General features: G+C 36.2%; 3 protein-coding genes across 8 annotated transcripts; all 3 read right to left on the bottom strand.

Annotated features, from left to right (window-relative positions):
* Nucleotides 1-22: 22 nt before the first annotated feature.
* Nucleotides 23-8,949, bottom strand: mtdha (metadherin a). Of its 6 annotated transcripts, none has more exons than XM_077196246.1 (12): nucleotides 8,394-8,949; nucleotides 7,693-7,809; nucleotides 6,160-6,244; nucleotides 5,842-6,003; nucleotides 5,646-5,693; nucleotides 4,791-4,958; nucleotides 4,399-4,485; nucleotides 4,198-4,281; nucleotides 3,659-3,780; nucleotides 2,526-2,627; nucleotides 2,310-2,421; nucleotides 23-1,578 (listed from the first exon to the last, which is right to left on the bottom strand). In XM_077196246.1, exons 1-12 carry the CDS (start codon nucleotides 8,742-8,744, stop codon nucleotides 1,511-1,513), a joined length of 1,506 nt encoding a protein of 501 aa, XP_077052361.1. In that variant the 5' UTR covers nucleotides 8,745-8,949; the 3' UTR covers nucleotides 23-1,510. The 6 variants fall into 6 exon arrangements, with proteins under 6 accessions (XP_077052361.1, XP_077052359.1, XP_077052358.1 ...); XM_077196244.1 differs by having other exon boundaries at nucleotides 7,693-7,812; nucleotides 8,394-8,897; XM_077196243.1 differs by having other exon boundaries at nucleotides 5,842-6,006; nucleotides 7,693-7,812; nucleotides 8,394-8,872.
* Nucleotides 8,950-10,226: 1,277 nt separating this feature from the next.
* Nucleotides 10,227-14,459, bottom strand: rrm2b (ribonucleotide reductase M2 b). Its single transcript, XM_077196242.1, has 9 exons — nucleotides 14,278-14,459; nucleotides 13,551-13,700; nucleotides 13,095-13,211; nucleotides 12,845-12,978; nucleotides 11,561-11,655; nucleotides 11,329-11,462; nucleotides 11,066-11,170; nucleotides 10,861-10,974; nucleotides 10,227-10,772 (listed from the first exon to the last, which is right to left on the bottom strand). Exons 1-9 carry the CDS (start codon nucleotides 14,323-14,325, stop codon nucleotides 10,620-10,622), a joined length of 1,050 nt encoding a protein of 349 aa, XP_077052357.1. The 5' UTR covers nucleotides 14,326-14,459; the 3' UTR covers nucleotides 10,227-10,619.
* Nucleotides 14,460-14,624: 165 nt separating this feature from the next.
* On the bottom strand, nucleotides 14,625-21,914 carry azin1b (antizyme inhibitor 1b). Its single transcript, XM_077196240.1, has 12 exons — nucleotides 21,675-21,914; nucleotides 20,374-20,517; nucleotides 19,406-19,582; nucleotides 19,118-19,291; nucleotides 18,826-18,998; nucleotides 16,999-17,127; nucleotides 16,834-16,915; nucleotides 16,677-16,751; nucleotides 16,418-16,583; nucleotides 16,221-16,336; nucleotides 15,916-16,133; nucleotides 14,625-15,763 (listed from the first exon to the last, which is right to left on the bottom strand). Exons 3-12 carry the CDS (start codon nucleotides 19,505-19,507, stop codon nucleotides 15,688-15,690), a joined length of 1,311 nt encoding a protein of 436 aa, XP_077052355.1. The 5' UTR covers nucleotides 19,508-19,582; nucleotides 20,374-20,517; nucleotides 21,675-21,914; the 3' UTR covers nucleotides 14,625-15,687.
* Between the last annotated feature and the right edge of the window lie 1,721 nt (nucleotides 21,915-23,635).

Here is a 23,635-nt window from a genome sequence, read left to right as displayed (position 1 = left end):
ACAAATCAGCAGCGCAATAAGCTCAAATAGCAATCTTCTTTTATTTAACAAATCAACATAGAAATATTGCATTGACTTAAGTAAACATGATCATTCTTAAATCCATACATTTGTAGAAATACATTGAGTAACCTCTAAAATGATAAACTAAGGCAGGCATCCAATGCTAGACCAGAATCCCCTCAGAAACACATGATCTACTGAAATTTACAAAACAACCATGGGCGAAACACCACTAAGTCAACCCAAATATGAATAAGCATTTTATCCTCCCCTCCCACATCCATTCATCATCATCATCATCATCATCATCATTCATTAAAGCCTATTTACAGTGAGTGGTACTTGCACAAGTGGACAGAATCAGGACATTATTCATCACTATATAAATGGTTAAGTTCATGCAAGTGCAACACTGACATCAATCAAATCTGAAAGGAAAGATACTGCCAAACCTGCTGAAAAGACTTGAAAATGAGGAAGAGAACAGAAAGCATACACTATTAAGTATAGATTAAGGCAACAGATTCCTGATACTGTTTTAGTGTCATGGAATTAAAGCTGCGCTAATCATCATCAACTTTCCCAATCGAAATCACATAAGCCTACAAACTTACTCAGTCAAAACAAACATGAACAAAATGTAATGTTCACATTGTGCAAGAAACAAAAAAGTAAATACACGTGGCATTTTACAACCTTCAGCACAGTGCAATTACAAAGAGTTTGACCATATAAAAAAAGCCCTTATAGTTCTATACATATGGCGTGGCTTTTTCTACTTTAGTTTGCAGGAAATAAAGCATTAGTCAACTAATAGTTGATTAAAAAGGGAAGAGTTGTAACTCTAAACATCTCCAAGATCCACATACCCAGTTACATGGGTAAAAAACATATACTCAGGACGGAAGAAAGGCTCTAAGAAAATAGGTTAAGCATTAAAAAATTCTCTGTAATATAACTGTTCTCTGGTTCTCCACCACAGTGATCTGCCGTTTCCACTCACAGAAGAACTGCTGGAGGAGACGCGGGCTCACAGCGCCTCTCTGTGGCTTCTAATAGGAACTGCAACACTTCAGAAACTGCAGGACAGCAAAGTGCAATTCAGCAGAACTAAAGTGCCACAGGAACAGTAATAGATGGAAAGAAAGTCGATTCCCCAAATGATTTCAACCCTCCAAGTTCAAAATCAATTAAGCATCTTTTGGAAAATAATGATCATGAATGTTTTGCTCCACTGAAAGCATGTCTGATATTAACAAACCTCAGTGTGGCATAATAGTGCACATAAGTAGTGTTCCAGCCCACAGGCTGCTCACCTTTACTCTATTGTTTTCATTCTTCCATTTTCTCTTTTTTTTTTTTTTGCTGAGTTCTTCCAACTCAGTTTTGTTTCTATTTTGGATTTTATTTTAAAAGCACAGTCAACTTTTCAGTATAAAAATCTGTACTGTGGAATTATTGCATAAACAATCTATTTGCATAAGCTATCCAGGATTTTATTCACAGTTCATGTTTCTCTCCTGGCCTTTTTCTTCTGAACTTCCTTCGGTGGTTCCCAATTCTGATCAGATTTCTCTGTGGGAGCAAAAATGCAACACATATATATTATCATTACAATATATATATATTTTCAGCAATATTATCATACATTATTAATGTTATTATATAACTTCCAAAGCTGAAAATCTAGGACTTAAAGTTTAATTTATGCATTTTTTTTGTGGCAAGAAATGCGTGGATAAATGACAAACAATATTTGGAAATTATGAATAAAAAAAAAAGCATCAATACTGGTCTCAGGCTTTTGGACCTGTATGTGGTAAAATGCATTTAACTCGCACATTGATGGTAAAAAGGACTAATTATGCCCTTTTACAAAGTATGAATTTTGTTTTTGGGGGAATGGGTTTTTATGCTTAAATGTAAAAAAAACAACACTTTCAATCTGTCAGTAATGCTCCATTTAGTTCCTGTCTCTATGAAGCAATGTGCTCTGATTGGTCAGCTGGACCAGTGTGTTCTGATTGGTCAATGCTTTGAACAACTCAGCTAGGTCTCACCCCTTTTTTTCTAGTATGCCTTGGAGAGAAATTATTTAAATGAGGAATATTATGTCGTATATGTTCCCGAAAGAAAACTCAAGGTGTTTCAGGGAGTTCAGAAACCGTGTTTACTGATAAAGAGAATACCTCCCTCTAGAGTGGACTTTGTGCTTTGTAAACAGGGACATCACATACTAAAAAAGCCTAATATGCCCTCTTTAAAAATTCTCACTAGATTCACCATTTCATTTGTGATTTACTCACTTGAAGAAGACTGTGGAGGGATGTTTTGCTTGGATCCCTCATCCTTTGGAACATGAGGATGAAGCTTGACCGTCACACTCTTCTCTGCAGGAGCAGAACCTTCTTGAGTCACCTTGAAGAGGAACATACAATTTGGTCAGTCATGCAGAATTCACAAACTGTTGACGTTTAACGGTTCATGTGTCGATTCTCAGTTTATTAAAACATGATTTTTACCTCAGCAGTTGAACCTTCTTCCTCTGGTCTCTTCTTTTTCTTTCGTCTCTTAGATTTTCCACCTCCTGCAGGATCTGCCTGGTCCTTGTCATCATTTGATTCCTGCAACCATAACAAACAAACATTTAGAAAATCTACTAAAAATACATTTATAAAATTATAAGTAGGGATGTACCCAAAGCCAAATACCTTATTAGAAAAGGCACAGATAATGGCTTCAAAACGAATTCAACCGAATAATAGAAAAAATCAGTCATTTCTTGCGTTTGCTGAATCATAGGCGAAAGCATAGCACAATATAATGCATAAACCTCAAAAATCACTATGCAATATAATGTGTGCAAGAAGTGGATTTGTGTCATGAACTCCATGAATGAAATGAGCACAAATTAAAAAGCTGCATTGCTGTCTCAGTGCGTCTCTCAGAAATCAGAGCTTGACGAGAGTAATATCAACTAAGATACTGAATCACATTTTCTTCTACTTAATACGTGCATTTAAATGATTTCAAATCAATGAAATAAGCATAGCACGAATCGGAAATCAAATAGCCGCATTGCCGTCTCTTAAAAAACAGCTCTGACAAGAGTAATATCAATTAAGATACTGAATCGTACACATTTTCTACTACTTGATGTTTCTATTCAAATGTTTTAAACCTTGTATGATAATGATAGGCTACTATTTCTCTGTAAGATGGCAATCATTCATGTATTCTTTAACATTTTTCAGATTTGCATTTGTATGCATAGTAAAAGTAGTTTTTGTGATTTTTAACCACTGAAGATTTTCCTTCAATTTCCATGTTCTCTAATCAGCTATTTTACATAGTCCGACTCGTACAAAGTTAAAGGACGAAAAAAAAAACTTTTTTTTATTTAACATTTAGTACTATAATTAGAAGATATTTAATTTTTTATTTATCAAGATCGGAAAAGATCCTTGAGGCAGGTCTCAAACTTCAGGTCGCCTGAAGCACAACCGCACTGCAGAATTAGATTTTAAATGGTCTTCCCAATTAATTTTAACTTCCGGTTTTATCTAAATAAAGATTAAAATAATTGAGATTTTTACAGATACATATCCAAATATTGGCTCCACTGCACACCCCTAATCATAACAGTTTTTTATACCACAAGTGGGTTGGAAACTGGAATCTCTTTCAAAGCAGGAGCATCAACTTTGGGCTCATAATTCCCCCATAACTCCGCTGGAGCGTTCCAGTCTGAGCTCGGGTCCACAGCGGAAAGACCATCTGAAATCATACGGAGACACAGGAAATGTTAATAGTCCTTTATATTATACACTATCATTTTAGAAGTCTGTGGTCAACGATTTTTTTTTTCAGCAAGGACACATTGAATTCATCAAGTGTCAGTAAAGATAAATAAAAATTTCAAAAGAACAGCATTAGAGATCTTATTAAAGTATCTTATAAAATATGTCACGGTTTCCACAAAATTATTACTGTTAACAATATTGATAATCATAAATGTTTCTTGAGCACCAAATCAGCATATTAGAATGATTTTGGATCAAATAAATGCAGCCTTGGTGATCAAAAATAAAAATAAAAAAAATCTTACAGATCACAAACCGATATTTTGTATTAAAACGTAAATCTAGAAAATACTGTCTCTCATTTCTGAGTCTAAGTAAGATTTGATCTTACTGGAGCTGGACCATTCATTGTCAGGGGTGGGTGTATTGTCCCATTTCCCTATTTCAATGTTTGATTTAATCCGGGTTTCTCCACCTGTAAAACACATGGAAAGAGATGATTAATATTTGTAGTGTTTATTAGCATACAAGGACAAAATGATGTGCTCCTTACAAGAATGTCCTCTTAGTAAAAATAAAAGGTTACACAAACCTGATGGGTTCAGTCTAAGCATTGTTAAGTTAACTGGGTTTGGTTCTGCCTTAATTCTTCCATCCACACCCACACTAGTCCATGCCCCTGACAAATAATAAGACAGCATGTTTATACAGTGCAGCTGGTAAAAATGAAAAATATTACTTGATAAACCAAATTTTAGTCAACTGCTCATTTGCAAAAAGATAAAGTACTGTGATAAAGGTGTTGTTACTATGCTAAACATCTTAATATAAAATTAAGTGTAATAAAACCAAGGTCCAACCATCTAATCATTTACTACACATAAGAAACTCAAAGCTCGGTCACGATTATCTGAAAGCTAAAAACCCTCAATGCATCTGTAACTGTTATAAACTCAAGGCAGGGTCATAAACAACTGTGATTACCTTCTGGCTCTAGTTTCCAGGTGGTGTTATCACGGTTCTTTTGCCCAAGGGTCTTTCTCCCAGTAGACAACTTCTCGTTGTTTAAAGCGCTTGTTTGCGTTGACTTCACAGGCTCCTCCATTAACCCTCCACCGTTAACAGAGTTCACATCATTACAGTTAGACGTCACTAAAGAAAAAGGTGATATTTGTAAGGTACATTCTGAGTGACACTGTTCAAAGTTTATGGTAGCTTAAATGTTTTTGAAAAAAAGTCTTGTGCTAAAATACAGTAACAACCGTAATGTTTTGAAATATTACTACAACTTAAATTAATCGTTTTCTTTTTGAATATATTTTGAATATTTTGTAATGTATTCCTGAGATGGCAAAGCTGAATTTTCAGCATTAGTACTCAAGTTTTCAGTGTCACATGAGCCTTTAGATATCATTCTGAAAATGATCTGGTGCTCAAGAAACATTTTTATTATTAGTCAAAAATGTATTATTGTTTCCACAAAAAAATAAGCAGTTTTCAACATTTATAAAGTTAAAAATAATAGCATTTATTTGAAATGGAAATCTTTAGTCACATTAATGTTGTTAATTACATGTTTAATCAATGCATAATTTCTGAATAAAATTGTACATGGAATCTATGCCTTTTCAAAGTAAAAAAAAAAAATACATAACAGCAATTCTGGAAATTCAATAAAATTTACTCTATTCAAGAGAGTTGACAATTATTATATTGTCTTTAAATATTTTTCATTATTTAAATCGATTTTTCCACTACACTCAAGACAGAAAAAGAGGAATGATCACAGATTTTATATTCTGAAAATTAAACGTTTTTTATTTTATTTTAATTTTTTACCTGGGGCTGTGATGACATCACCCTTCCCGGCCTTGGCACGTGATGACTCTACAACAAGTCAAAGGAAAAGATCTCTAATGATTAAAACTTCTTTCCGTCTTAAAGGAAACCCCTGTGTATTAACATTTTCTTGAATGCCATCAGCACAGAAATGTGCCGAGTAAAATCTAAAAAGGACTCAAAAGGAAAGACGTACCTTTGTTCTTCTTGGTGCCAGCTGTGGCAGTAACCACAGGTTGCTCCACCTTCTGGCTGGCATGATCTCCAGCTTCAGGGCTCCCGGAGCTGTCGCCAGGGCCCTTCTCCTTTTTGCGCTGCTGACGTTTCTCTCGATTACTGACCTTGGTTTCCCAAGCACCTGCTAAACACAGTCATACTGAAAAAGAACCTTCTCAAAGCAGCTCATTTGAATTTATTTAAGCAAGATATTTTAATTAGAGTCTAATTACTAACAAACTATTTTCATACTGAAAAAGTGAAGTTGCCACTACAGTTTGATGACCTAGTTTCATACCTTCATCAGGTTCCTTGCCATCGGTGGAGGAAACTGCTTTGGTTGGCTTCACCTCTGGTTTTGGTTTCTTCTTGTTTTTCTTGGTCTACATAGGAACCAAATGCACTAATTTACAACTTTGTGACAAGTCAGAAAGCAAGAATATTCTTACTCACACTGACTGACTACAGATTTTTTTTAAAAAGTGCCATTTCAGACAAATTAAGATATCTTAAAAAGCTTATTTGGTCTTGTAAAAATATGCCTAAAGTTTGAGGCCTTGGAACAAAGTACATAGTTTCCCCTCTGGATGTACCCTACATTTGCTGTATCTGCATTATCAAATTACAGCCCGATACTAACACCTGACCTCTCTCAATCACTGTTTACAGACTGAACCAAGGCTGATGCAAACATTCATAGCACTACTGGGCAAAAGAGTCAAACTTACTTTCAGAAATGGTCTATACAAGTAGAATTGGAGTTAGAAATAACATTTACAAGTTCTGAGCACAAGAATGAACAAGCGAAGTCATATTTACAAGCGTTTGAAGGGGTGTATAGATTTGAAACACTGTGGAAAGAGTGAACTAATATAGATAAAATCCTGGGATTATAAGGATAATATCAGCTAATGTGGCTAATGGTTTTCCAAGTTTACATCGATACAAAATCGGGGAAAATTGATATTTTTTAATATTATCTCATAACTTGGAAGCAGGTATATTAGGCTGCTGTCGTTTTAAGACCTGGCGCACTGGTCTGTTACATACAAGTTCACTTAAAACATAACTGACTGTGTTTACTCACCAAGAATGGCATTTGACATTATTTTGTGCGTATTTGACTGTTTAAGCTCAATAAGCAGCGAAAAATAACCTAATTTAGTACTGAGAGGCGGCTTTGTATGCATGCACTTTGGGTGTGAGCACAGTCTGCGGGAATGAGTCAAATTAGGCGTAATCCCACGCAGAAATTCAAGCATCCAATCACTGAAAGAAATTTATATTAATTCAACCTGCCAAAGTGGCTAGTAGGATTGACTGCATTACACTCCACTACTAAAATCCACCCGCATTTAGCAGGTTGGCGGGTGTTAATGTCAAGCATATATATAACATTACATATCTATAATGTTTTGTATACATAGAGATCAGTGAGAAGAATGCAAGTCTGTAGTGCAGGGAATGGGATGACATGAAATATTCACTTGATGTACCACAAAAGATTTTAAATCAATTAAGGAGTCAGGACATTCGTATGTTCACAAGATTCTTATGTCGGTTAATAATCAAATGAAACGTAGGTAAATAAAGTTTTTGTTTTGTTTTTTATCTCAAAGTGCTATATAAACATTTGCAAAAGATAAATCATTGCATAATTATCTTTGATGATGTAAGCAAAAAAACATTTCAGAGGAGCTGCAGAGCAAACCACCCTTTACTAAAGTAGTCAAAATGTCTTACATACAACTACAGTTATTGTTACTACAAATATATAAACAAACCAATACACTTCCTCTATGAAACCAGAATGAATACTAGGTGGAACAACCTTTGTATCAGCAGGTGGCTGTGCTGGTGCTGGTGAAGGAGGGGGTTTCTTCTTCACCTCGGTGACTTTGATTTCCTGCTGAGGTTCAGCCACTGTCTGTCCATTCGCCTGGGCCTTCTGCTGCGAGCACATGACGGTTACAAACCAACAAACTTCTCATTTCCTTCCCCTATGAACTGACATTGCTTTAAAACTCCCCTTAAGGCACGAAAACTGTCACAATATGCGTTAGACTCACAAAAGGTGGTGTTCAGTTAAACCGAAAGTTATGAAAGCGTGAGTTAACCGGTCAGCTCTACAGTGCTACGTGGCTCTTCTATCGCCTTCGTGTCTCTTATATCACGACACTCGAAATATAATAACAACACCTGATTTGTTCATTTAATCTTAAAGGGGACGATACACGATTTAGAATGAAATATTTTTGATAGGGAAAAGATTTCTATTTCAACAGCGGTTTCTCACTGGTTTTGACAGATTAGCACGTTAGCAGCTAACTTTAAGTTACTCGTGCTAATTTTTAACAAGTTGCATATGATTTATAGGACTGCATTCAAAACCTTAGTAAGCTGCCTATCTAACGTTATCTCTTAAATGTGGGTGTCACGTAAGTGTCCAAAAGAGCTGTCTAGGAAAGCAGTTGTCTTGGTTTTGAGATAACAGCCATTAGCACTAGGAAATCACGATCACAGGCCGCTTACCTTGTCGGATGCTTTCTTTTTGTTCTTCTTCTTCGGTTCGCTTGGCTCGGTCTTCACAGTCTTCGGTGGCAGGGCAGTCTTGACCGGGATCTCGGCGACGGTCCTGGGACTCACAGTAACAGGGACCGCTCGGCGCTTCCTCCGTCCACAGGCCACGAGCAACACTAGCACAATCAGCCCGATAAGAGCCGTGCTCAGAATCAGCCACGACGGATACTGCTCCGGCTTTATCCCCAGATCAACCCCCAGTTCGAGTCGGAGGAAATCCAGGCCGGAGGACAGCAGCCCGCGGATACGGTCGGACACGTATTCGGCTCGCTGTGTGGCTAAAGTTCGCCAGTCCTGGTCCATTTTAAGCAAGCGGACAAGAACCGCACGAAGAGACGAATTATGAGCTCCTGCTGCTGGCAGCTGGAGAGAGTCAGTGAACGGCAGGAGGGAGTGGCTTTAGAATTGCTTGCTTTCTTGCATGATAGTTGTGTCTCAATACCTATCGATCTGGCTACCTAGACAACACTTTTGGGCGTCATATAAGGGCGCTGCATTGTTGGACATCACAGAGAAGGGAGAGAGGGGAATCGAAAGAAATGTAAATATTCTAACGTTAGTTCCGATTCTGGTTTATCTGAACGAGTTCTTTCATAGTTCGACTACTATTAGCTACTTTTGCGGAGAAAAATATTATTATTATTTAAAAAAATAAAAAATAATATAATAATGACTAAATAAAATAATTATATATATATATACAGTATATATTCTTTTAAATTATGCCTGTTGCCAAATTATGCGATAATTTCCGATTTCAGAAGAAAGGATAACACAAAAATAAATACATAAAACTGAAATAAATCTAATTCATAGATTCATAAATGGTTATGATTCATTCAAATAAAAAGAACCGACTCAAACGAGTCATTCATTCAGGAATCCGACCAAACACTCTCAAGAGTTTTCTGCGGAATCACTTTCAAGATACAATTTACGGAACCGAAAGTCTTATAATTCCGCACAAATATCTTTGACTTACATGTGATTTTGTACAGTATTTGTAATCGATTAATCAATTGCGAAATATTTAACCGGTTCTTCTGAATAAGATCAGGTTCTCGGTTCTCTTAACCCTGAACACAAGTGCGTTTAAAGTCCTCTCAAGTTAAAGTTCACCCAATATTTAATTTTTAATTTCCTCACCCTCAAGTTGTTCCGAACCTGTATGAATTTCTTTATTCTGCTGGCCACAAAAGAAGATATTTTGAAGAATGTCAGTAACCAAACAGTTGATGGGCCTCACTGACTGCCACAGTATTATTTTTTTCTTCCATACTATGAAAGTCAAATGGGTCCATCAACTGTTAGGTCAAAATATCTTCTTTTGGGTTCAGCAGAAGAAATAAATTCCTACAGGGTTGGAACAACTTGGAGGTGGGGTGGGTGTAAATGATGACAGAATTTTCTTTTTTGGGTGAACTATCCCGTTAAGATGTCCAAAAGGCTGTCTATGTAGACAACTTGCAAGGTTTCAGCCACAGCCAATGAAAATATAGCTACTAAAAAAAAAAATCATGGTTTTAGTATAATCAAGTTGTTGGGTTGAGAGAAAAAAAGCAATACCTTTAATCTAAAATCTTGATATTACAAATGAAAAATCCATGGCGTACCAACCCATCTACAAAAGTGGCTCTCTGTGTTTTTCTATATTTTTTCTGCTATCTTTGTATTTCTTACATTTTTTTCTGTTCTCTTTAATATTTTTTACAGTTTATTTTTCTTAGCTGTCTGCAGTTTCTATTCGCACCCAGACAAATTTCTTGCAGCCTACATCTTATAGGCTAATTTGACAAATTTTTATTGTAATGTAAACCTCAACGTCATTTTTAGCCCTTGTTAATGTGCCATGGGTTATCTTCCATGTTACACAAGTTTCAATATTTATGTTTTAATCTAAAACATCTTTGAAATTCTAAAAGATTTACACCACAAAATATTAGTTTTTGCTTCTGCTTAAGAGAACCCATAATTTGTTTTCTGCCTGTCTGTGTACCATAGATTCCATAATTTTCATCTAAAAAAAACAACAACCCCTAAATAAAACAAAACTTAAAAAGTCCACTGTTCATTTTTAATTTTCAGCTTGGACTTAAGAACAAACAAAAATACTTTTTTTCCTGTAGAAAGTAATAAAACACTGTCCAATAAATAAATAAAATTTCTTCTAGTTCATCGTTAGAAATCTGCATCAAGAGTGAATTCACAGTCCATCATGTTTGACATCACTCCAAGTCGCTGGTATTCGCCAACTCGTTTCTCGAAGAAATTCGTTTTACCCTCCAATGAGATTGACTCCATAAAGTCGAAGGGGTTTTCTGAACGGTAAACCTTTTGAGACATAAATTATAAAGCACAGTTATATAAATATAAAGATTATCAGACCAAAAACATAAGACAATCTCAATAAAATACTGACTTTTGCCAATCCTAAGTCTGTTAGCAATCGGTCAGCCACAAACTCAATGTACTGCTTCATGAGAGAGCAGTTCATCCCGATCAAATTGACCGGTAAGGCTTCTGTGAGGAACTCCTTCAGGAAAAACAAGCAAAGACAGATACAATTACATTCATGCCTGTAATAATGCATTCCACATTACTAGAGCACAGCAATGTGAACTTACCTGTTCAATGCTCACAGCTTTTTTGATGATGTCATTCACCCTGTCAGCAGAAGGTTTTTTGACTAAGTAGCTGTACATCAGACAGGCGAAATTACAGTGCAGACCCTGTGAAGATTCAGAATAAACAACAATAGCCTTGATTAGTTTTTCACTGTTATCTCCACTATATTTTAATCATCGACCCAGATAACACACTTTGATCAAACCATGATCTAATTATCTTAAAGCCTCTACTGATAACATTATCATATTTTTGTGTTAACCTCATCTCTGCTGATGAGTTCATTGGAGTAGGTGAGTCCGGGCATCAGGCCTCTTTTCTTCAACCAGTAGATGGCAGCAAATGATCCAGAGAAGAAGATGCCTTCCACCGCAGCAAAAGCAACTAATCGCTCTCCTAAAAATAAATGAATTAACAAAAGCTGCTGTTGATCAAGTATAATAATAATCAATTTTGTACTCTTATTTTAGGAAAAATGAATTTTTCCCACACACCAAAAGTTGAGTTTGTGTCAGAGATCCACTGTAAGGCCCAGTCTGCTTTCCGCCTTACAAGAGGCATCGTCTGAATTGCATTAAACAAATAGTCCCTTTAGGAAGAAGAGATTTGGATTTAGAGAGGATCCTTACATTGTATTAAAATAGCAGTTGTTTTTTTGTTTTGTTTCTGTGGGGTCTGCTGATTTTGGGGGGGGGGGGGCTAGTATTACCTAATTTGATGATGCTGAGTTCAAAAATATAATTAAAAACTTTTCAGCTGAAGACTTTTCAGCTTTAATGCACTTATCATAATAACAAAAGCAGTCAAATGTCAAAAGTTTCATATAAATCAGCCTATTATTCAATTCACAAAAATATCCTCAAATACTCTATTTAGCTTTTTTCACGAAATCTGCAATTTTCTGTTTGGATGTAGTAGGAAACATCCGGCTCATGTTTGCATACTCTTCTGTCATAGGCCATAATTCTAAGCTTGAAATCAGGATTAGGCATAAAATAATGTCATACATGTGAAAATTGTCTGAGAATTCAGAGGAAGGTAGGAATCATGCTGCTGAACACAAACAAATATATTTTGAAGAATGTCGGGAACCAAACATTCTTCAATGGACTGTATTGACTTCCATAGTGTTTTTTTTTCCTACTATGGAAGTCATTGGGGTACATCAACTCTTTGGTTACCGACATTCTTCAAAATATCTTCTTTTGTGTTCAGGAGATGAGAGAAATTCATGCAGGTTTGAAACAACTTGAGGGTGAGTAAATGAAGACAGAATTTTCTCTTTTAAGTGAACTATTCCTTTAAGGGATAATACAAGACTTCTTGTATATTATAACTTGCAAAGGTTGTCAAAAGCAAAAAATACTACGAAATGCATATCATATTTTGTGAGAAAGTGTCAAATTTTTGGAATCAGCACCCCAAAATTAGTGAGGAAAAAAGTATTGGATTTCATTCAGGAAATATGAAAGGTGGTGCAATTTATGTTGTTACGTTTAAAGTCACTAGTACTGTATGTATGAACGTTTATAACACAAGTTGTTTTTAAGACTATCATAATCTTGATCATGAAGTTCATATAAAACACAAGTAGAACAATCAATACCTTCATATCTCTTATGTGTTTAAGACGTGTTTTTGAGGCTCATAAACCACATAAGAAAAATGTTAGCAAAAACTGCTTAACTGAATCCTGCACCTGTCACCTGTGTAAAAGCACGTTAAAAGCTGCAACTGACATCGTTAAAGTAGAAAAGTACACTTCATTTTCATCTCACCTCTCTTTCAGATCCCTTATGTAGGTGTTGATGAGCATGCTGTACATTTCGGAGTGCACATTCTCGATGAGGATCTGAAACCCGTAGAAGGATCGAGCCTCCGGGAGCTGCACCTCTTGACTGAACCTCTGCACCTGTGAGAAATAAAGACATTATATTTATTGGAAACATCTTGTTCTACTGATCTGTTTCATAACATTTTATATTGGTTTCCATCATCTTAATGTGTGTTAGAAGGAGATGCACTTGCCAGATTCTCGTTGACTATCCCATCACTTGCTGCAAAGAAAGCCAGTACATGGGATATGAAATGTTTCTCTTCAGATTTCAGGCTGTCCCAGTGAACCAAGTCCTTTGATAAATCCACCTATACAAACCCATTAAAACATTTAGTGGGTGGACTCTGATTGGTTGTTAATGTTTTTATTGTTCATCAGCAGTAAAAATCATTCTAAAAGTGATTCTAAGAATAGTTCGTTAACCGGATGTTATCATTATAGTTATGTTGTGATCTTCCATATTTTCAAAGAATTTTAAAAGTGTATAGTTGTCATAGAATAGGCCTTAAAATTACATATTTTTTATTTTTGGATGTAACTTAGTATCCCTTTAATAACACCTGGTCCTATGGTGACTTATATCACAATAAACCCTAGCCAAAATTATAATCTTAATATTAAATTGATCATTCAAAAATAATATTCACCTCCTCAACTGTCCAGAATGAAGCTTGAGCTTGTTTGTACATTTTCCAGATGTCTGGATATTGAATTGGGAAAATGACAAATCGTTTGGGGTTCTCTCTGAGGAGAGGCTCGTCTTCAATACTGCTTGGGTCAACATCCTTGTGACCATTCTGCAAGAGAAACATGACTGTTAATAGCGGGTTTAACTTATTCACTGCAGTCTTATTACATCGGCTATTCGTTATTAAAGCGCAAAGAGAACAGATAAAATGAGCTGTCACTGATTGAGTAATGTGGGCGGACTGATTACGAATCTGCTTACGAAAAATTTAAATGGACATTTATATTCACTTGTAATTTAGTGAATAACATTACAATTGTCTATATTTACATTTTAAGATATCAAAATAAATATTCAAATAATCTCTATATAATTCACTTTATTCATACGTTAAAGTTACCACTTTTTCAAGCCGCTTTCGCGATTCGCGACCATAGTTCGCGACACCCTTTTTACCGAATCTGTCATTATGACACACACTACTTTCGAAATTGTATTACTACAAACGCTTATTTATTTATTACTATTAAATATCGCTTTATTTAGCGCTAAGGTCACCTTTTATGGTGCGCGAGGCTCTTTGTTATGAAAGCTTACAGCCGCAACATATTCAGGCAGGCAGATTCAACATTTATTCAAAGGTCGTAAAATCGTTCTTAAATGCTGCATAATAATTGTATTATTACCTGATATTCCTTTATGTCCGTCGGAGTGTTGCTTATACTGGAGTTCATGATTATAATCGTCTTTAATCAGCAGCGATGAAGCTGCGATCGCTCTACGTCGACTGTCATTGAAAATGACTAACTAACATTACTGAAGCAAGATTACAACACGTTTATCGCTCCTCCTCCTCCACAGTTCCTCTGTATAGAAATTATTAACCCTTTTGATTCTTCAGTAAAGGTAACGTAAAATAAAACCACCCGTCAGCTAGTTCAATGAAAATAACAATAATATTGGTGCATTGTGTGATACAGTTTAATTAATTTACACAGGATTTTAAAATTGAGACAAAAATGACTCGATAGTATTTGCTCAGAAATGTATTAAATTAATATTTTAATCACTTTTACAAGCACAATTTTACAGTCAAAAACAGGCAATGGTCCATTAGTGCCTTAGACAAAAGTATATTTCATTGCTAAGGGGTGTGATTTTATAAAACCGTGATTTAATCAAACTTGGACACCATGCTTGACACATGAGGTATAACATGAGTTTGAAATATACACCATTTGACTTTTCCGTTTTAGATTGAGAACTAGTGCCTTGCAGTATTTAATCTGATTGTGGTGAAACTTGTATTTTAGCTGTAACTTCAGGTAAATGTCATCTCCAAGCAGGTTATCAGCAGAGTCATGACGCCATGCCGTTTTATAAAATATACAATAGGGAAAACATGAGACCAATTTACATCTGCCTTCTACTAACAACCTGGCAGAAGGTTCAAAATCTTTTGAAGGGACACTGCAAATTATAGCACACTCTACCATAGAGCACTATTAAATATATAACAACCGTTGGAAATACTGTCACGTGACGCACCACATGTAATTAGGAAACCATAATTTGGCATGAGGAGCGAAGAGAAGTTCCCTACTTCTATAAAACCATGGAAAACAAAAAAGAGAGAACAAGGACAGATTGCTAAACCAATGTACACTTGTTCACACACAGAGGGTCATGGACTATTTGTGCAGAATCTAAAATCTATCATGATTTGAAACAAATGCATCTTGTACGGACAACTCATTTACAAGACTGTCAGTAGATCATCTATATCAATATATGTATTACATAATAAAATTAAATTAGTTGAACATTTATGTAAACGGTGTTTAAGAAACCCAGGGTTTGGGTGCCATCTCCACAGTCATCCATTTTGTTGCATATGTTATCTTGTATGGGTTTTCTGTCATTTTTGAGCGAAAAGGAAAGTGAGCCTGTTGTAATTGTGAGAAACTGAGGTAACAGTGTCAATCAATTAGTTTTTGACCAATAACATCAAGTCAAATTGAATTTTTCCCCCCATGGAATGTTGACTCTGCAAGCAATTCACATGCCCAGTGGTTAGTGGACGGAGTCTGGCTCTGTTACAAGCCATACTGGATCAAAGAGAGGTTTTTTGTGGTGTCATCAAGAGAAATTCCAGCCTCTTGCATCTCAAACCTGGAGGAAAGAGAAAAAAACAGCATTATATTAACTTTAAACAACCTTTAAAAATCACAGAATTACTCCTTAGAATGGGTGAAATGAAAAAGGGATGACAAAAACAGTCTGCAAAAAGCACAAAAGGTCAAATGAAATGTGATCATAATCACCAGTCATCTGTGGAGATGGTGTAATACACAGGTGGCTGGTCTGTGTCGCTGAGGATTGCTGGGCCCTCCTGACCGCTTGTCCCCATGTTGCTGAAAATGAGCCAGTCCCCAACAGCGAGCTCAGGGAGCAGGCAATGCTCCACCACCTGGTCCAATGGGTCACACGATGGACCCCACAAGCTGCTGGAGAACACGGGCTCATCAAGGGTGAGCGACATCTGAAATACACAAAACATCCAGTTTAAAAACCTCAGGTAACTGGTACAAATATTGTTCATGTGTTCTGGTGCATGCATGTTTTTTACCTTGTGGACAGAGGGTGTGGCGATAATATTTCCAAACAACTTCCCAACAAAAGTTCCATAAACACCATCATTCATGTAATACACAAATTCTGGCACATCGTTTGGGGTCAGCTCATCTGAAAGTGCAAAAGACACTTAGAATATAAGATAAGGCCGATGTATATTATGACATACGCATCAAATACGATGAGGCTCACCATGTGTGCTGCTAAGGAGATCCCGGCATGCTGCTTTTTTGCCAATAACATTGACAGCCAGGGTGAAGGAGGAAAACACAAAGAAATTTCCTGGTTCAGCAATGACGCTCACTCCAGACGCTGAGGGGAAATAGGCTTCCAGCAGGGGTCTGACAGCAGAATGTACCTAATCAAACAGACATAAAAGAAAAGCTTAGAGTAACATCTACGCTGAATGATTTATAAAAAAGACAAACTATGAGATGCATGCTTGCTGTACCTGTTGCAACTGAAACTCAGAACCACTGAATCCTCCACCAATATCCAGGATGTTCATGTCAAAGCCTAATTCCTTCTGTAGAAACAAGGAAGACTCAGCACTCCAATAGATACATCAAATTAACTAATAAATCAAAATTTAATTCTCTTAAACTGACCCCCATATCAAAGATGCAGCGAGCATCTGACAGTGCATGGGTGTATGCTTGGGGATCTCTGCATGATGCTAGTACCTGGAACCTGCAAAAAAATAAGCCGTTTTATAAAAAACTCTTAAAAAGCAAGTCATAGCAGATTCATGGTGATCAAATCCTTTCACTTACGTGACTCCAACCACATTTACACTCAACTCCTTGGCCATTTCTAGAAGGTGTCTACAGCCCTTCAGGGAGCAACCAATGGTCACACTCGCCTCTTCCACCTGTGCTTCAGTAGACACTTGAAGCAAAAGCCTGTTAGGATAAGAATGGTGCCACAGGATAATTTCATAAATATTAAAAATATTACATGAAAAATAAAATTAGGGATAATATGACAACGTTTATTGTGTTTATAAACATAATATGAAGATGATCTCGGTTACATTAAAACCGTAATGAGCCATTCACACAGAATGCATTTTCTGCCCTGCTCCTCTATTGTTTTCTATGTAGACATGCACTAGACTAGATGGACATCTTTGACCACTGCACTCGCGTGTTGCATGAGAGCCGCGCGTTTAAAAAGCCATGTTAAGTTTGAAAAAGTTCAACCTTTAAAAAAAAAAAATATATATTTCGACTCTTTTCCCATTCCACTTCATCTCATGTTTTTAAACAAAAAGTGAGTGATCGATGCTTCGGCTCTTTATATCAAACAAAGCTAAATACATAACTACAAGATGCTGTTCTGGTAATAACTGTTTAAGCAATTTACAAAGTTATATTTGATTTATAAACATTAGTTTAAACTCTATGCTTTTTTTTCATCAGTCATGTTATTTCATTGCTTTGAATAAACAATTTAATGAGATGCATTAATATTTTGCTCCTTGACAAGCCAAAAGCTTTTTTCTCCTAACTGAAATAATGCCTTTTATATTCGAATATAATTCTATATTATGCCATTTTGACAGCCCTAGTCCTCAGTGTTAAATGACCCTTCAGAAATCATTATAATAATCATGGTGATTTGGTGCTCAAGAAACTTTTCTTATTATTATCAATGTTGAAAACAGTTGTGCTGCTTCATATTTTTGGAAATCAAGATACTTTTTTTTTCAGGATTCTTCGATGAATAGAAAATTTAAAAGAACAGCATTTATTTAAAATATAAATCTTTTGTAACATTATAAATGTCTTTACAGTCACTTTCGATCAATTTAATTGTCCTTGCTGAATGAAGCATTAATTAATGTTTTTCAAGGCGACCGTTATTTAGAACTTGTCACTTTAATGTTTCCATGGTGACGCATCATTGCTTGTCACGTGACACAGCGCAACCACAACACAACGCTGAATGAATGATGATGTGCTTTTATGTATTTTTTTCTTTTTTAATTAAAAATATACACAAATGTATTAGCTATAGCATGAAACCCTGATATTCCGACTGTCAAATATGTGCAAGTGGATGTGTTTTGTTGTTTAAACACCTTTATAACGATCGCGCTAGTTGAGCTGTATGCGCAGTGGGCGGCGCCATGTTAGTTTGTTTCACAGTTAAGAGAATCGGATCTGTTGGATTTACAACACGTCAATTCCTACACTTCTCACGAATTATATAAAACCAAGTGGCCGGTGAACTGGGAGAAGAATAGGGAAAAATGTAAAGCTACTTACACAATGTGTATCTGATATGAATAAAAGTGTTGTCTTATTATAATGGAAAGGATTATTATTGCCGCTTACATCGACATCAGTGTGTCGATATATTTTGTGATATATGACAGCACTGAGTGTGTCCGTCTCTGGCCCAGTCAACGCGCGAAAGCACGTTTGAATTTAGCAGTTGATCACATGATGCACTTACCGTTCTAATCACACCGGTGTGATCGTACGCTCCAGGGACCAGCCAAGACTGATCACACCGGTGTGATCGTACGCTCCAGGGACCAGCCAAGACTGATCACACCGGTGTGATCGTACGTGCGAAAGGGTTAAAGGACTTACTTGGCCTCAGGATGGGCACGGGCAATTTTACGAAGGTCTGCCTCATTTTCACACACCAGATAGTTAATGCCGGTCTTGGCAGCGTGTTTAATGAGTGAGAGCTGCTTGCAAACTCCAGAGAGGATGATGTTTTCAGGAGGGACATCATGATCCATCACCAATGTGGTTTCAGCCTGAAAGAAATCAATAGATTCCTATTAGATGGTGTGCCTCAAAATCCAATGAGATGTTTCAAAATATATGTTTTGAGATCTTTCTAATATCTTCAAGTAAGAAAAAAATTAAATGTTACCTTATTTGCACAGACAAAACCAACACCAAGTGCAGACAGGACTTCAATGACTACAGGGCTGCTGTTACAACAGACCGGGTAGAAGGGTCGAACTAGGGGCATTGTGGTCTTCCACAGAACATGCTGTCGCATTAGGGCCCCAAGGTCGGCCACAACAAATGCATTTTTTTCAGCCTGAGGAACAAAATCAAATCAAACAATGAAAAAGATTAAAAAACACCAGTGTTTCATTTCTTAACTTAAACAGACATTCATCATGCAACTTGACAACCAATTTTTTGAACTCACCAGATTTTGTTCATAGAGGTGGTTGTTGATAACATCTTCAAGGGTCGTTCCTCCCTCAAGTAGTTCTATAAAGTAGTTTGGTGCATCAACGAATCCTTTCATCTCAACCGTATTCCGCAAATCCGACAATCATAGAGAGTTTACTGAGCCGCTAGGGTATTCTGGGTATGCAACAAACTGTTTAAAGGAAAACAAACGGTTTTATAACAAAAACTTGCATAACATTCAAATAACCTTACGCTTTCAGACAAAACTTGACGTCAAGGCGTACAATTACAACACCTACCCACATATTTCAAAACTCAAGTGTTTTCAGAGGTGTCAAGTCCAGGTTCAGAAAGTACAATTCCTCCTCAGTATATTGTTCCAATCACCTGGATTTGTTAATTAGCACAGTTTTTCAGCCAGGAGATAGAACTAATTAGTGAAATCAGCTGGCTGAGTTAATGGGTGGAATAAACATATGGCTGGACTTTTACTTTCTGACCCCTGGAATTGACACCTCTCAAGTGTTTTATGAGCAAACTTTGAACAGGAAGTTCGTCATTAATCTAAATTTGGTTTCTACAACAGCAACATGGCTAATAAGTACAACAAGCACAGATAACTAATCACATAGCTAGAGAAGGTATCACACTGGTCCATCTTTAGAGATGACGACAACACATAGGCTTTAAGAATGTGGCCTACAGGCTACTTTTTTTCCTCAGACCCAATCAAAATAAATCCCTGTGGCTTTGAAGCACAATGAAGTATTTGATGGTATTACCAATGGATTTGTGCAGTATGAATGGGGGGCAAAGGTGTTAAATATAATCTACCAATAGTGTTACGTAAAACCAAATACAATCCACTACAATTGGGTGCGTGCAGACACAGATATTTATGTGCAATTAAATAAATCATGTTATTATTTAATTGTCTATAACCGGTACTTCAGGAGCAGGGTGTAATATTTAGTTACTCACATGGACAAGGTGGGAGATGGTCCTCTCCCGCTATCAACTAGGATCCCAAGGCGGCTCAGCGTTGAAGTCAAACAGCTCGCGGTAGAGGGCCTCCCCTAGGCCTTCTGGGTAGCGCTTATACACTCGCAGAGAGAGTGGGGAGCCCTGTGGAGTAAAAAAACAGGTTTATAAATATTTGATTTACAAGAGCAGCTGATGGATAAAATAACCTGTTATATATTAGAATGGGGGGGGGGGGGGATAGCCGGACAGGTTAGAACATTTCTGAAATAATTCTTCCCAGATAAGCAACCAGTTTTCTAATACAGGTGCATTATAGATTTTCAGCATCCCTTCATTTGTAGGATATAACGCTTTTATCAAGTCACTGCTTATTACTGTTGTACTTTGTACTTGACCTGGGTGATGTCACTCTGTGTTCTCATTTTTAAGCATTAAACAACACTGTCTTATCTTCATCTTCCCACATGGGATCAATAAATTAAGTAACTTGTTGAACATTTATCAGAGTTCATGGTGTTTGTTTCTTCATGTGGACACAGCTTTAACCTATAAAACATCCAGTTTCATATTTAATACATGACTTTCTAGGGCCATGATCAAAACTTTGCTGAAAAATCTGTTGTTTAATTGTTTCCTATGGCCTTACTAATTGGTAAAGAAACTTGTATTAACTTCTTCAACTTTACTAAGTATAATAAATACTAATCCACTAAGGCGTAGAAAGCTGTGGTAATATAATGTTATTATGGTATAATAAACATTGTGTAAGTGACTTGTGTTTGGGCATGAGGTAGCTGATAATGTTTTACCAATACAAGAGTTTCTGGAGGAAAACAAAATTAACTCACATAGCCTAAATTATGCAAGTATAACATATTTTGTGTCCATATGTATGAATGTCATATATGAAATTATTTAGAACAAGCTAAACCGTACAAGATAAACTAACGTTACCGTAATATATATTTTAATGTGTAACACTCTCATCATTCAATAACCTGACATGACATGTCGTAAGCACCTGGGTTTGGTCCACTGAACAGCTCACTAACTATTTACCCAACTAACGTTACACCCGTCATACACCAACAAATAATTATTTATACCAATAAACGCGTGTAATCCTTATAAAATGTGAGTTTCAAATCCATTTCTCGTTGTCCTTCATGGAGCACTGTCATTGCCCGTATAACAAGCGCAACTACAACCAACCGCCATGTTGTGTCACGGCTCCTCTGAGCAAACGGCGATTTTTTTCCGGGATGAACACTAATAACAACAACAAACGCTGTACTTACGTGAGATAACGGCCTGAAAGATTTGGAAAATCGTCTTCTCTTTTTCGGCGGAATTTTTAAAGAGTGGTGGGGACACAAATAGAAGAAAGAAAATAGGCTTTATGTGCCATATGCCTGGGTAGTAGGGCTCGGCCGAACACGAGAGCGCTGCTGCTGTCTATCTCAGTCAGATTCAGAAATGGTTGGTCGAAGAAGGCGGGCGGTTTGTTAGAGAACATGGGGCGGAGCCTAAGATCATATGTGTCGAAGGCTTGGCTTATGAATATTAATTAGGTTACGTAACTGGCTCGTGACTGGTTGTTCTGGAGAGGATTTCCAAGAAGGTTCAGCCCACTTTGATTAATATTCATAAGCCCAGCCTTTCGCTTAGTGAGATTCGAATTTCGAAGGCAGAGTGATGGGCGTGGACATCTGTGCTCACGAAAGAATTATGATTCATTAGCAAATTCCGTTAGGAGAAATGCGCTCCTTTATACATGTACGGGTCAACGTGGGTTCTGTTTATGTAGCTTAATACACTGGTAATGCTTTCTGATACACCCCTCCCTTTTTATTTAGTTATGCCATTATATAGCCATGGAAGTCATTGTTGTTATTTTAGATTCATATTGTATATTTTCTTTATATAGCCATGGAAGTCATTGTTGTTATTTTAGATTCATATTGTATATTTTCTATACAACCAGCATATTGTATGTTGTTATAGGCTACTGTATACAACTGTACCACCAGTACCAGTAAAACCCGTTCAAAATGTGGTGTTCTCTTTAATGTGTTCTCTGTCAACACAGACTGCCTTCATCAGTTATGTCATCTGATTCATAATGTAGAAAACAATAATGATTAGGTTTACAGCTGGCAAAGCTGTCATAACAAATCCGTACACAATGATACATAAACATACAAAGCACGAGGTTCAATTGTTTTCATAGCCATTAGCTGGGTGAAAGGTCATATTTTAAGATGTTGGGTTGTATTTGTTTGCCTTTTATTTTTTAGATAATTCCCCAAACAGACTAAAAAGCTTAATTTTGAGACAAATAACTTGTTAGAGTGCACATGCCCACACTAAAGGTTTTGTTTTGTTTCTGTAAATCGTTGCAAAATATGTTGCTCAATTTATATTCAACCTCACACTTTGTCTGCAAATAATGTTATTTACAGTAAATTGTACAGGATAGTGTGCAAATTCAGTTCAAGTGAACTGAATTTGCACACTATCCTGTATCAACTGAGTATAACATAAAGGTGGATCATTTGGATACTGTGTAGGCCTACTTTGCTCAAATAACATTATATATATATATATATATATATATATATATATATATATATATATATATATATATATATATTGTGATAAACATTTAATACATTTATTTTGTGCAGCCTGAATTCCTGAAGAAAGTTTTGTATTATTTGCACAGTCATGTTAAATGGTAATTGAAAGAGGTTAATTCACATATTGTAAAGTTTAGTAACCGAGTAAGGTTTAGGCCTATATTTTGTCAAAAATATATATTTTTTTCTACAAGTATTTATTAAGTACTTTTAGGACAGAATATTTAGTTGCAAAGCAACCTGCTTTTGATCAAATTGTTCATTTTGGTGTTTTTATGCAAAACAAAGAAGTTGTAAGTTTTTTGTAATAATATTTAGATTGCAGTTAAGTTTTATTTACACAAATTTTGATTTTTAATTTCAATCCTTAAAACAGCTGAAAAAAGCTAAATTATTTGAAATACATAGCCTATTGCTTAACTCCCTTTAACTTTAATTTATTTTTTTATAATATATATATATATATATATATATATATATATATATATATATATATTATCTCGCTATAAATGCTGTTTGGATTTATTTTGTTTGTTAGCCAATTTGAAGAGGTCAAAGGGGGGAAATAAAGTTTAGTAACCGTTCAGTTTAATCCACTTTGCGCATTCTGAACGCATTGC

The sequence above is a fragment of the Siphateles boraxobius genome, unplaced genomic scaffold (genome assembly GCF_051911475.1).
Source record: "Siphateles boraxobius isolate OS27281-9 unplaced genomic scaffold, OSU_SipBor_1 35, whole genome shotgun sequence".
Lineage (NCBI taxonomy): Eukaryota > Metazoa > Chordata > Actinopteri > Cypriniformes > Leuciscidae > Siphateles > Siphateles boraxobius.
The sequence above is the reverse complement of the archived record's forward strand: the minus strand, read 5'-3'. Positions and strand labels throughout refer to the sequence as shown.